This window comes from Sinocyclocheilus anshuiensis, unplaced genomic scaffold, assembly GCF_001515605.1.
Source record: "Sinocyclocheilus anshuiensis isolate Anshui unplaced genomic scaffold, SAMN03320099.WGS_v1.1 scaffold966, whole genome shotgun sequence".
Taxonomy (NCBI): Eukaryota; Metazoa; Chordata; class Actinopteri; order Cypriniformes; family Cyprinidae; genus Sinocyclocheilus; species Sinocyclocheilus anshuiensis.
The window spans coordinates 1-12,233 of NW_015540909.1; the positions used below are offsets into that span (position 1 = coordinate 1).

The following is a 12,233-nucleotide window of genomic DNA, read 5'->3' on the forward strand; positions in this document are numbered from 1 at the left end:
GCTTCCACAGTGCAACAGAATGACAGTGACAGGACAAAAACACAGGTAATACATTTTTTTTTAATTAGAACAAGTAAATAGGGAATAGCAATATACAAATTGACAATTGTATGTACAGGTATGTACATATTTATTCTTTATCATTATTATTATTAGGCCAAAATGTTAATTTCAATTGGGCTCTACAATACCTTAGTGCTGGCGACTCCAACCTCAGGCCCAGCATTGATGTGAACTCCACAGTCGGTCTCCCTGCAGATGGAGCTGCCAACAGTGTTGGTGACGCCCAAAGTCAGTGCCCCGCGCTGCTTACAGTAGCGTAATGCCATCAGAGTGTCTGCCGTCTCACCTGATTGAAAGACATTATCAATATATAAAACCAACAACTTTCAGCAGCATTGACATGCACGTGTTAGTGTCATCAACCAAAAAAACCTGCTGCATCAGTAACGGTATTTTACTCTACTCAATCAAATCTATGAGTTTTATGAGTACTCCGAAATGTTAGCATTCATATTTATATATAAGTCTTACTTTTAAATGCAGAATTTGACATCCTGAAACATCTGAGCAAAGTTTTAGACATCTTGAGACCTCTAAGGAAATAAATGTAGTCTTTTTTTATGGGAGAAAGAGGAGGAAAAGATATATATCTGAGATATCTGTTGTTGTTGTTGTTCTTTTCTGTTTTGTGGGCATCTGGGTATCTGGAGATTGTATCACCTCATGCACTTACTGTTGTGTAATTCAGTGCCATATCAGTTCAAAGATCATTATAATCAATGCTTTCCGGAATAAAAATCATACGATTGATGGTAACAAGCTGCACTTTACCTGACTGGCTGATGAAGAAACAGACATCATCTCTGAAAACGGGTGTAATGCGGTCTAGGAAATCACTGGCCAACTCGACCATAACAGGAAGCTCAGTCAACTCTTCAAGGATCTGACGTGTCTGGACAGAAAATCAGAGATAATGCTGTGATCATGTGATCATGTGCTCAAGTCAGGGAAAAAGTACAGTCAGCTGGTCACTGAAATAAACCATGGACAAGTCCAATATACAGTTTACCAGTCAATTTACAGTACAAAAAATTTGACAGTTCAATGTCACTCTTAGTCAATCAGAATAATGTTTTCCAAAGAGCTTTGTAATGAAAATGGACAGCATATACCAAACACATTTGCAACAAACATCTCATTCTTTCATCATTTTCATCTTTAAAGCAATAAATTGTTCTCTGTTATACATCCAGACAAAAAATGCAAAAACATACTGCCACTCCTGCATGGTAACTGGTTCCACAGCCAATCACAATCAAGCGTCTGCATCTCTTGATCTCCTTCAGATGGTCAGAAAGGCCACCAAGAATAACTGTGCACACATTTGAAAGCACAAATGAAATTGGTCTCAAATTATCTGGTTATATCGTTCTTTTTTGCAAATAATGTTCAGTTTCTTGCTTATACTGATCGTTTCTCTTCATAAGACCTCAATATATTGTCAGGAGCCATGAGTATTAATTTTGTATTGCCTGAAATTGCCTGAAGAAAAAAAGTCACCTAGATCTTGGATTGCCTGAGGGTGAGCAAATTAACAGCAATTTTTCATTTTTTGGGTGAACTATCCCTTTAAGAATGGCTCTAGTTTTGCAGTATCAAATCAGGCTTCACTTTCAGGGTTGCGCTACAAGATGAAGCCTAATTTAATTTTACATGACTTTTGTTCTGGCAAAGTGGAAGGTCATGTTGTACCTGTGTTGCTGTCAAAACAGATTCTGCCTCTCATGGTGTTGACGACAGATTCAGGCTGCTCAAAGATCTCCTTCTGCATGAAAGCCTTGAAGTTACCTGAAGGTATGAAACCGTGTGAGCACAAAAACAAAACTCACGGAACTACTGTACGAAAGTCAAGGTGACATGTGGCATGCAATGTAATTGTTATCAAACCACAGACTCTGCAGATAAAGATCAAAAGAATGGATACAGTGATGCCAATATGACTGGAACTTCTCCTTTTGTGTTCCACTGCCAAACTAACAGCCAGTTTGGTATATTACTTAGTGCACAGTGTGAGTGTCAGAATTCATTTTTAGCTGAACAAAAAACAATCTGCCAAAAATGTTCAGAAACGTAGAGCATGGCGCCTGCAACACCAAGGTTATGGGTTTGATCCCAAAGAAATGCAAAGACTGATATGCACTAGTGCTGTCAAACGATTAATCCAGGGGTCTCCAAACTCGGTCCTGGAGGGCCGGTGTCCTGCAGAGTTTAGCTCCAACTTGCCTCAACACACCTGCCTGGAAGTTTCAAGTATACCTAGTAAGACTTTAATTAGCTGGATCAGGTGTGTTTGATTAGGGTTGGAGCTAAACTCTGCAGGACACCGGCCCTCCAGGACCGAGCTTGGTGACCCCTGGATTAATCGCATCCAAAATAAAAGTTTTTGTTTACATAATATAGGTGTGTGTACTGTGTTTATTTATTATGTATATATAAATACACACACATACATTATATATTTTGAAAATATTTACATGTATATACATTTATATATTTATATTATTATATTTTGTATTATATATATATATATATACACATATATCACATAACATATTTCTTAAATATATACATGCATGTGTGTGTATTTATATATACGTAATAAATATACACAGTACACACATTGCTCAATAATGGCACTGAGAGAGAAAAATCAAAGTAAACACATATTTTAGTTTTACTATCGTAATCACGTGTGTAATGAGGTTATGTGGCCAGCAGGGTGCATTGCTGAGCTGACATTATATTTATACAATTTTATTTCCGTTTAAATTGGACGTCTGCAATCTTTAGGTTTCTTAAAGTTAATGTGAATATTACACTGTCGAATGCTCAAGATTCTACAGTGTAATAATATGCGTGTTACCTAGCATCAGAGGCAAAGTAAAACTCCACCGCCAGTCTGTCATGGACTGAGTGCAAGGCATTGGTGCTGCCCCTTCGGTTCAGTAAGTTTTTCTCCTGTTCATCTGTCCTGGAATTACCTAGAGGAAAAAGAAAAGAAAAGCACACTTCTTAACATCTATAAAAATCGGTGAAATATTAACACAGAATTATTGCTTAAAAGCAAGAAACAAAGTCAGGCGATTTAATATCATACAATTAACTGACTTTTCTGTTAGCATACAGTTAAAATATTAATAAAAACTATTTAAACTGAAATCAAAAATTAGATACGTTTACTTAATAAAAACATCTTTAAATGTTTAAAACCAATTAAAATATTCACTTTACAACAGTGTATTTTATATGTTCCCTATATAATCATCCTTTTATTATTTTACGATGCGTTCATATACATAAAGCATTGTAGCATTGTATTGTCAGAAGTCAGTTTTGGGCTGGATGCCACACGCCTTGACAGCAATGCTGCCTTTTGTCCTTTTTCTAATCCTGACAGTGCCCTGAGCGCATTCTTGGCTTTTGTGGCAAAACTATGTGGCCAAAAGTATGTGACACCTCCTTCTAATTAACGGTTTGGTTAGTTTCCTCAATTCCGGTTGAGACAAATCTAAATGTTACAGCATACACTTCCATTCTAGAGAACTGTGGCTTTCGGACTGTTTGGCAATAGTTTTTAGGGGGTCTATTCTTTTCCAGCCTGACAGTGAACACATTTTGGAACGAATTGCACTGATGCTCTTGTTTCTAAATGGGAGCAAATCCCAGCTATTAAAAAGAACAGAAATCTTTTGTAACATTACAAAAAGTCTTTTCTGAAACTTTTGATCAATTTATTGCATCCTTGCTGAATAGAAATGTTAATAAAAAAAAAATAAAAAAAACATATACTGACCCTGAAACCTAGAAGAGGTCCTACTCCCTGTTGATGCAAATGCTTTTGAATGCAATGTTCAACAAACACATGCAGTATGGGTGTGGTGTTTGAGTGTTCACATACATCTTGGCTGTATAGTGTGAAATAACAAACTCACTTCTACTGAGCAGAACAGGTTTGGGGAGATGTATAGGTGGATGAGAAGTAGGGATGATGTGAGCCGGACTTACTGCAGTTGTACTGGACAGGGATCTGCTCTGTGGAAAGCTCATATTGACTGCGCACACCGATGAGCAGCGGGCTGCCCCTCCTGTTTAAAAAAAAAGGATAAATTTTCTATTGACTACTTATGCAAAGCATGCTTTGTGTGTGTAAAAACAGACAAAAGATAAGGTCTTTCAAGAAATGTAATCTCCTTTTACGCAAAAAAAAAAAAACGCGTCACATAAAAAAATGATTCTTTTGTTGCGTTTATGGAACAACAGCACACCTGCTGGACTTTGCCCTAGTTTTAATGTGCAGTGGCTCTGCTCTTCCATTGGCTGAGTGAATGGTGTTAGCGTAGCGCTGCTGTAAACAAGACACCTGTGTTGAGGAGTGGTTTTTCGTGCTCTCTCTATTTCATATCCTTGTTAAGGTCTGCCCCCCTCCCCTCTGTTTGAGGAAATATTTCAGACCTGTCCTTCGCATGCACCACCTATCTTGCTTGGCGCAGCCCCACAGTCCCTTATGCTGACGTGCCAAATGGGTTCACACTGGAGCGCTTTCTCAGTGCCTGCTTTGTTTGAACTGGTTGGGCAGTTGCATTTCAGTGTGCATAGCAAGCTAAATGTTCACCATCCCGTGAAGTGTATTTTGGATTCTAAATCTGGACCACCTAAAAGATTTATTAATAAACGAAAACACAACAGCACACTTTTAAAAATGATTTTGCTTTGGGGTCACGTGTAGTCAAATAATAATCAAATGAAGTTGAGACAGGAAGTAAAGGAAAATGGAAGTGATGTGATACTGCTATTCCATTCTTTCAGATGGATTCTTTAAAGAGCATATAAAAAAGAACCTTGGAATTTAAGATTTAAGAATGAATACATTTTTCAGTTTTAAGACTGACTACATTTTGACAGTTTACAGTGTAGTTTTAGTATTAATTATAAACCATTATAGTATTTATTAAAAATTTGAATTCACTTTTATTTTTATATTTCAGTATTTTTATATTTTTATATATCAGTTTTCATTTTAAATCTAGTTTTTTTTATTTTTGGTATGTTTTTTTTTGTCATTTTTATATTTAATTAATTTTAATTTCATTTTTTTTTTATTTGAGTACATTCATTTTAAGTTAGTTACCAAAGAAGCATTTCCGTTCATTCCATTTATTTTCATCTAATATTTATATTTTATTCCAATTAATGAAAACATTAAACTGCATATTAATGTTTTGTGTGTGTGTGCGATTATATCTTTAGCTAACAATAATATCAATAATTCACTGAATGTGAGTGGTACTTGTAAAAGTTACCACTATGACTCTAGTGGGTCCATGCATTTTTTTTTTTGTACAATTTTACAATTCTTTAGGGCTATCAAATTAAGTTAATGTCTTAATTAAAGGGTTAGCTTATCTAAAAATTAAAATTGTCATCATTTACTCACCCTCATTACTTCTGTGTGTTTTATTCCGTTCAAAAAAAGCCAATGGGGTCAATGTTGTTTTAGAGTCATTAACTTTCACAAGAAGATTCTTCTAAGATATCTTCTCCTGTATTCTATAGAAGTCATTTCATTTTTGGAACAGCATGAAAACATACCATTTTAATAATATTTGACCAATTTGCTTTAGAAAAATGACAATATAACTGTAAACACATTGACTTTATAATATCACACTCAATCCTGGATTATATTTGGGGGTCCTTGGCATCAAAGAGTTTGTAAAGCCCTTAGCAAACGCTGTGAGCACATTCAAAGCAACATCCCCCCTCGAAGATTCCATGAATAACTTTCCAAAAAGTTTCTTAGATGGTGCAAAAAAACCAAAAACATTTTTTAGTGTCTATGCAGCAACCCACACTGATGGGTCTTGCAACATGGCCTGTCTTAAAATGTTACCGTCACAGCAGGACAGAATTGACCAAAACCAAAAACACATTCATTCACAATCAGCGACAGGCAGATGGGAATAATTAACTTCGGTCTTGGCTTCAATCGACCCAAAATTATATATACAGGGTCAGCGTACCAACCAAGCATGTTAAAATAACCCTTCATAAACACCTTTGTTAAATCCCTGATTCCTGGACAGGCACAGCTTTTTAAGAATCTTAGTTCCTTGTCCTTAAATGCACAGATTGTAACTAAACATCATAAATCTTATCTGCCGACAGCGGATTGTAACCTTATGGCTCCTGTTCACTGGCACATAGAGAAATATTGGGAAAAGGTTCATCTCAGAAGACAGAAAGAGCAAGAAGGGAACAAGGAAACTTGAGTGTGTTACAGTTCAGAGAAACCATAGCTCTTACTGACCTGGTGGCAACGGCCTCTCCTGGGAAATGAATGCTTTTGAAAACCAGAGCAAATGCCCCTTCCTTAGGGAAGATAGAGAAAAAACAGTGAATGAGACAAATGTTCGTTGGTGAGGCACAGGAATAGCTATGATACCGATCTAAATGGAAACATCATCGTTCTGTTGAATGGGCAAAGGTAGGGTCTCGCGTTTCTTCGTCAGCCCCCCTCAGGAGTGCAGCGCAGGATCAGGCCTGGAGAGGTGGAGGGGGCACCGGGGAGCTGAGAGGAACAGAGCCCCACAGTGAGGGTTGAACTAAGGGGAATAGGGGCCCTCTCTGTGTGCTGAGGGAACTCATATTTGCCCCTACCTCCTCACTTGAAACTCTTCTGACTCTCTCGCTGCCCAGAGTAAAGCACACACACACACTCCAGTCCACACACATATAACCCAAACACACTGATACATGACTCACTGCATGCTTACAAGCATGCAGCCTTTACTTAATTGCTCTATCCATACACACACACAGTATATACACACTACCGTTCCGAAGTTTGAATGTTTTTGAAAAAGAAATCTCTTATGCTCACCAAGGCTGAATTTATTTGTGTAAAAATACATTAAAAATAACATTGCAAAAAATTCAATTTACAGTAACTGTTTCCTATTTATATACTGTATGTTTTAAAATGTAATTTATTCTTGTGATGTCGAAGCTGAATTTTGAGTAGTCACTACTCTAGTCTTCAGTGTCACATGATCCTTCAGAAATCATTTTAGTATGCTGATTTGGTGATCACAGACATTTCTAACATTATCAGTGTTATAATATTTTGTTATAATTATTCAGAATAATTTAAGTGTGTGTATATATAAATGTATATGTGTGTGTGTGTGTGTGTATATATATATATATATATACACAACTTAATTAGTATTATTTTTAAAATAACCTAAGCAGTATAAATGCAGTCCTGATATATAAATATATTTAACATACAACATATTTAATATTTCACATATCAATTATTAAATATAAACAATTAATTTAAATAATTTCTAATTATTTTGCATTACAATTATAAGAATTTTGGGGGAAATGCGCTTAACTGTCTTGAAAACAACAAACAAATATGCTTAATTTACTTTATACAGCAAATTATTTCTTATTTTCTGCTCATTTTGAAGTGAAATATGACATTCTTTTTTAGATTCAGCACTAGGTTCTTTAGATCAGTGTATTTACTGCTGATTTCTGTAGAGCACCAGTACATAGATGTTTTCCTAAGAAAATATTAGGAAAAATTATTTAAAAAAAATGATTAATTGTAACCTAACAAGTTTCCTATGGCCTCAGGCTTTAAAACACTTTGTTCCCTTTTAATTCTAACAGGAACCTTTATTTTAAGTGTGTGTCTTTGCAAAGCTAAATGCACAAAACGCCCATGCCTGTTTTAAATTAGCCTCAGTAAGACTTGTTTCTCCTCTCTTGTCTCTTTCAAACCAGGTCAGTTAATGTCCTTGGCTGTGGAGGTTGCTTAGAAACCTATAGCCGCCCCATAAGACACAACTGCACACCTTAAATGTTATCATCCTTTTATCTCACAGCCTTCCATTGCTAAGATGGCTGCCAGAGCAGTTTAGATAGAGAGCAATCAAAATTTAGTGTAATCAATTTACAGAAGAAGCCATAAAACATAGAGAGTCCGGTAGAGATGTAGAGAGTCATTATGCTGATAGGAAGGCAGGGTGTTTTATAAATCTATGATAAAGACTAGATTCCTGTCAAGAATATCTCAAAGGGCACCTCCTTCGCTCATACAACGTCACTGAACAATGTTTGGATAGAACTTCCCAGCAGAGGATATTATGGCCATGAGAGTCGTCCAAAGGTGCTGACAATGAATCATAAAACAAGGTCCAGCTGTCCACATTTGAAAATCTAGGTAATATCAGTCACCTGGAGACGAGGAACAGCCGTTTGACACGCCATTTTGTGCTGATAAACGTAGCTATTGGATATATAACTGAAAATGAGGAAGACCAAACTTTGACTACACTGTAAAAAAAATTCTGTAGTTTTTACAAAATAATTTTGGCAGCTGTGGTTGCCAGAATAATTTTGTAAAAAATACAGAAAAACTGTAAACACATTTACGGCCAAAACCTGTAAATTTTACAGTATAAAACTGTAATTAACAAACAAGAAAATTTTGATGTAAACCAGTAAATTCAACAATGCACACTGCTATTAAAATCTGTTTTGTACCTTTAACATACTGACAACCACCATAATAATGCAGGTGGTAAAAGAGAAAGCCACATGAAGAATCAAAGCTCATCACAAGTAGCTTCGCCACAAGCAGAAGTATATACTAATATATAGAAGGTGCACAGAGTCATTCATGCAAACACAAAACACCATCATGGTAACACACATGATACTTAAATAATGCATTAAACTTTCATTAAACAACAGAAGATGTAACATAAAGCCCAAATATACATAACTAATAACAAAAACTATTAAAAAAACATGATTATTTAAACAAAATACTTTCAAATGTGGAGTGTCATGCAGGGAATTCTGGGAATATCAGTTTACAGTTTTTGACTGTAAATTATACATTGATTTATTATTTTATTACTTTTAAAAACTGTAAAATTAACAGCATTTTACTGTAAAATTACATGAAATGTCTGGTTAGATATTTTACAGTTTTTCCCTGTATATAGCACGGGAACTTACTGTTAACCTATTAACAGTTTTTTTTTCCGTTGCGTTTTTACAATATTTTACAGTTAAAATTACACTTATTTTTTACAGTGTACGTGATCAATTTATCGAAGATGAGAAAAATGAATTAAAATACAGGGAAGCAAGCTAAAGAAGAGAATAACTGCATAAGTTTTTGTAAAGTTTTTTTATGCCTTACTTGATTTATCTGTGAGAACTTTGAGAGACTCACTACAACTATCATGACAAAAAACATGTAACTACCCCTCAAACAGAGCAGTACTTCTGAACTTCTTTTCCTTGTTTGTAAGAGGGCTGAAAATGAGCAAGAACTGGCCTTTAACTTTCACAATCCGAGCAAGGGGTTCCCAGAGGCATGTGAGTAAGACCACCCCCTCACCCCAAACACACACTCACACACTCACACACTCACACACTCACACACTCACACACACACACTCGTAATGCTTACCAGCTGTTGAATGACGCGCTCAACTAGGGTGGAGAAGGACACATAATCGTTCTCGCGGTTGTCATAGAGATACTTGATCAACTTAGGGATGACCTCGGTGTCTGTGTCCGACTCAAAATCGTAGCCTTTGGAAACCTATCAATGGGTTAGGATGGAAAAGCCATGGTTACAGACACAAGCAGCGGCAAAACAAAACATGTTTTTCTTTTGTGGAAAAGGAATCAGAGCTAAAGGAAAGTGAAAGAGAGAGGAAGTGGAATACTAAACATATTAGTTTTGAATGATTCCTCATTGCTTATAAATGTAGTATTATGGGATACTGTGCAACAAACTATTAGATGTGATGTTACTAACAATAAATAAAGTAGTGTATGCCATATAAGAAAGTCGCAATCTATAAAATGAAAAAAAAGAGAATTTATGTCATAAACAATTACTTATTTTCTATACTTTGTACTATTAAAGTCCATTCCCTAACAAATGATTATCACCCAAGTTATGACCTAAGGAGACCAGGCTTGTGACATTTGCTGTTTATGTCTCGACTATGCACATGCACTGCATGTATCAAGCATAGTTATTGTTGTTCTGCAAATATTTGCGAGCGAAATCCAGTAATTTCATTAGGAATCTGTGCGACTGGGTATTTCACGTGAGGGTCAAAGATATTCCCATGCAGATTTCGCAATGGGGTCAAATAAGCCACACAGAATTGCTACAGTATGTTGACCAAGAGAAAGCTGCTTGGTTTGAAAGTGACTTTTTTTGCCCACAAAATTTCACCAAAATTTTACTAATACAATCGCACCTTTACAATCATCATGAAATCCAAACTGACAAAATTCCATTTTAGTTCGATGTGGTTTTATGTTTCTGTTTGTTGTTTATTTCACTATACTGTATTCAAGTTCTTAAAGGGATAGTTCACCTAAAAATGAAAATTCTGTCATTAATTACTCACCCTCATGTCATTCCAAAACCGTAAGACCTTTATTCATCTTCGGAACACAAATTAAGATATTTTTGCTGAAATCCAAGAGCTTTCTGACCCTGCATAGACAGCAATGCAACTGAAATGTTCTCAGGCCCAGAAACGTAGTGAGGACATAGTTAAAATAGTCCGTGTAACATCAGTGGTTCAACTGTAATTTTACGAAGCTATGAGAATACTTTTTGTGCGCTAAGAAACCAAAAATTATGATTTTATTCAACGATCCCCGGACAGTCCACCGCCATTATGGAGAGTACCATGACGCATGCGTGTGCATTCTTCTGCTCGTAAACAAGGCGCAGCGCATGTGTGTTCTTCGTCAGCAGCATCACATGCATGCATCGTGGTGCATGCGACTCTCGATAATGGCAGAGGACTGTCACGGGAGAGAAGAAATCGTTGAATGAAGTTGTTCTTTTTGTTTTCTTTGTGCATAAAAAGTATTCTCGTAGCATCGTAAAATTACGGTTGAAACCCTGATGTCACATGGAGTATTTTAAACGATGTCCTTACAATGTTTCTGTGCCTTGACCGTGGTAGTACCTTTGCTGTGACTGTCCATGGAGGGTCAGAGAGCTCTCGGATTTCATCAAAAACATCTTAATTTGTGTTCCGAAGATGAACGAAGGTTTGGAACGACATGAGGGAGAGTAATTAATGACAGAATTTAGATTTTTGGGTGAATTATCTCTTTAATACATGTTCCTTGTCTTAATTTGTTAATAAATTAATGTTTCATTAAAAAATGGAATGACTGAAATGACTTTCCTTTTCCACTAATGCAAAATAGGCTGTTTAAGCTATTAGATAATGTTAGCCAGAGGTGTAAAGAGTACCTAAAAACCATACTTGAGTAAAATTACAGATACCTTACAGTGAAAATTACTCCACTACACGTTACAAGTCACCAATTTCAAAACAACTTGAGTAAAAGTCTTAGAGTATCTGATTTTAACAGTACTTAAGTATTTTACTTATACTAAATATAGGCTCAAAAAATGCACTAGTCAAACAGACATGCCAGACTTTCAAATCTCTGCCTAGTGTGGAAGCCTGCACAGCTAGGGCGAGAGAACAGAAGAGCCAGGAGTGGCTCGCATATCTAGATCGTAGAATCTGACCAAGGTAATGGGCATGGACCAACCCGCAGCGTTGCAGATGTCCTGCATAGACACACCTGCTAACCGAATAGTCAGGACCTTTTGGTCGAGGACCTCTTATCCTGAAGGACGGTCCGCAGATCCGGCTTAGGCTTCAAAGCCCCCGACCCAGAGCGTTGCTTCTGCTTCCGGTCCTGACGCAGGGGGAGCGCGGGCGGCAATGCTCTGTTTCTGAGCCTCCCTATATGAGGAGCTGGTACGCGGAGAGGACTGCTGCCGCCCAGCAGCCCTCAGAGCTGAGATGCGGCGAGGGAAGAACCGCTGAAACGGAATTGATGGTGTCGCCGAACAGGCCAGAAGGCGCAAGCGGGGCGTCGAGGAGGAAGACCCTGTCTTTCTCTTTCATATCAGACAGGGTCAACCACAAATGCCTCTCTGCTGCCACCATAGCTGCCATGGACCGCCCAATGGCGCGGGCCTCGGGCGGTGTGGCGCGGAGAGAGAGATCAGCGGTTTGGGTGAATAAGGGCAAAATGCACAAGATGCAGGATGCAGTGTGACCTGTAATAGGCAGTATCAC

The 12,233-nt window shown here is 37.1% G+C and overlaps 1 protein-coding gene across 1 annotated transcript in view; it reads right to left on the minus strand.

Moving 5' to 3' along the window:
- Positions 1 to 164: 164 nt before the first annotated feature.
- LOC107689208 (glutamine--fructose-6-phosphate aminotransferase [isomerizing] 2-like) overlaps positions 165 to 12,233 on the minus strand; it is an 18,468-nt gene continuing 6,399 nt past the window's right edge. Inside the window, exons 6-14 of the mRNA XM_016487137.1 lie at positions 9,563 to 9,697; positions 6,371 to 6,432; positions 4,069 to 4,148; positions 2,927 to 3,044; positions 2,683 to 2,699; positions 1,756 to 1,887; positions 1,278 to 1,375; positions 835 to 955; positions 165 to 349 (exon numbers count right to left, since the gene is read on the minus strand). Of these exons, the coding sequence (XP_016342623.1) occupies positions 183 to 349; positions 835 to 955; positions 1,278 to 1,375; positions 1,756 to 1,887; positions 2,683 to 2,699; positions 2,927 to 3,044; positions 4,069 to 4,148; positions 6,371 to 6,432; positions 9,563 to 9,697 (930 nt within the window). The 3' untranslated portion in view covers positions 165 to 182. The remainder of the gene's footprint in view (positions 350 to 834; positions 956 to 1,277; positions 1,376 to 1,755; positions 1,888 to 2,682; positions 2,700 to 2,926; positions 3,045 to 4,068; positions 4,149 to 6,370; positions 6,433 to 9,562; positions 9,698 to 12,233) is intronic.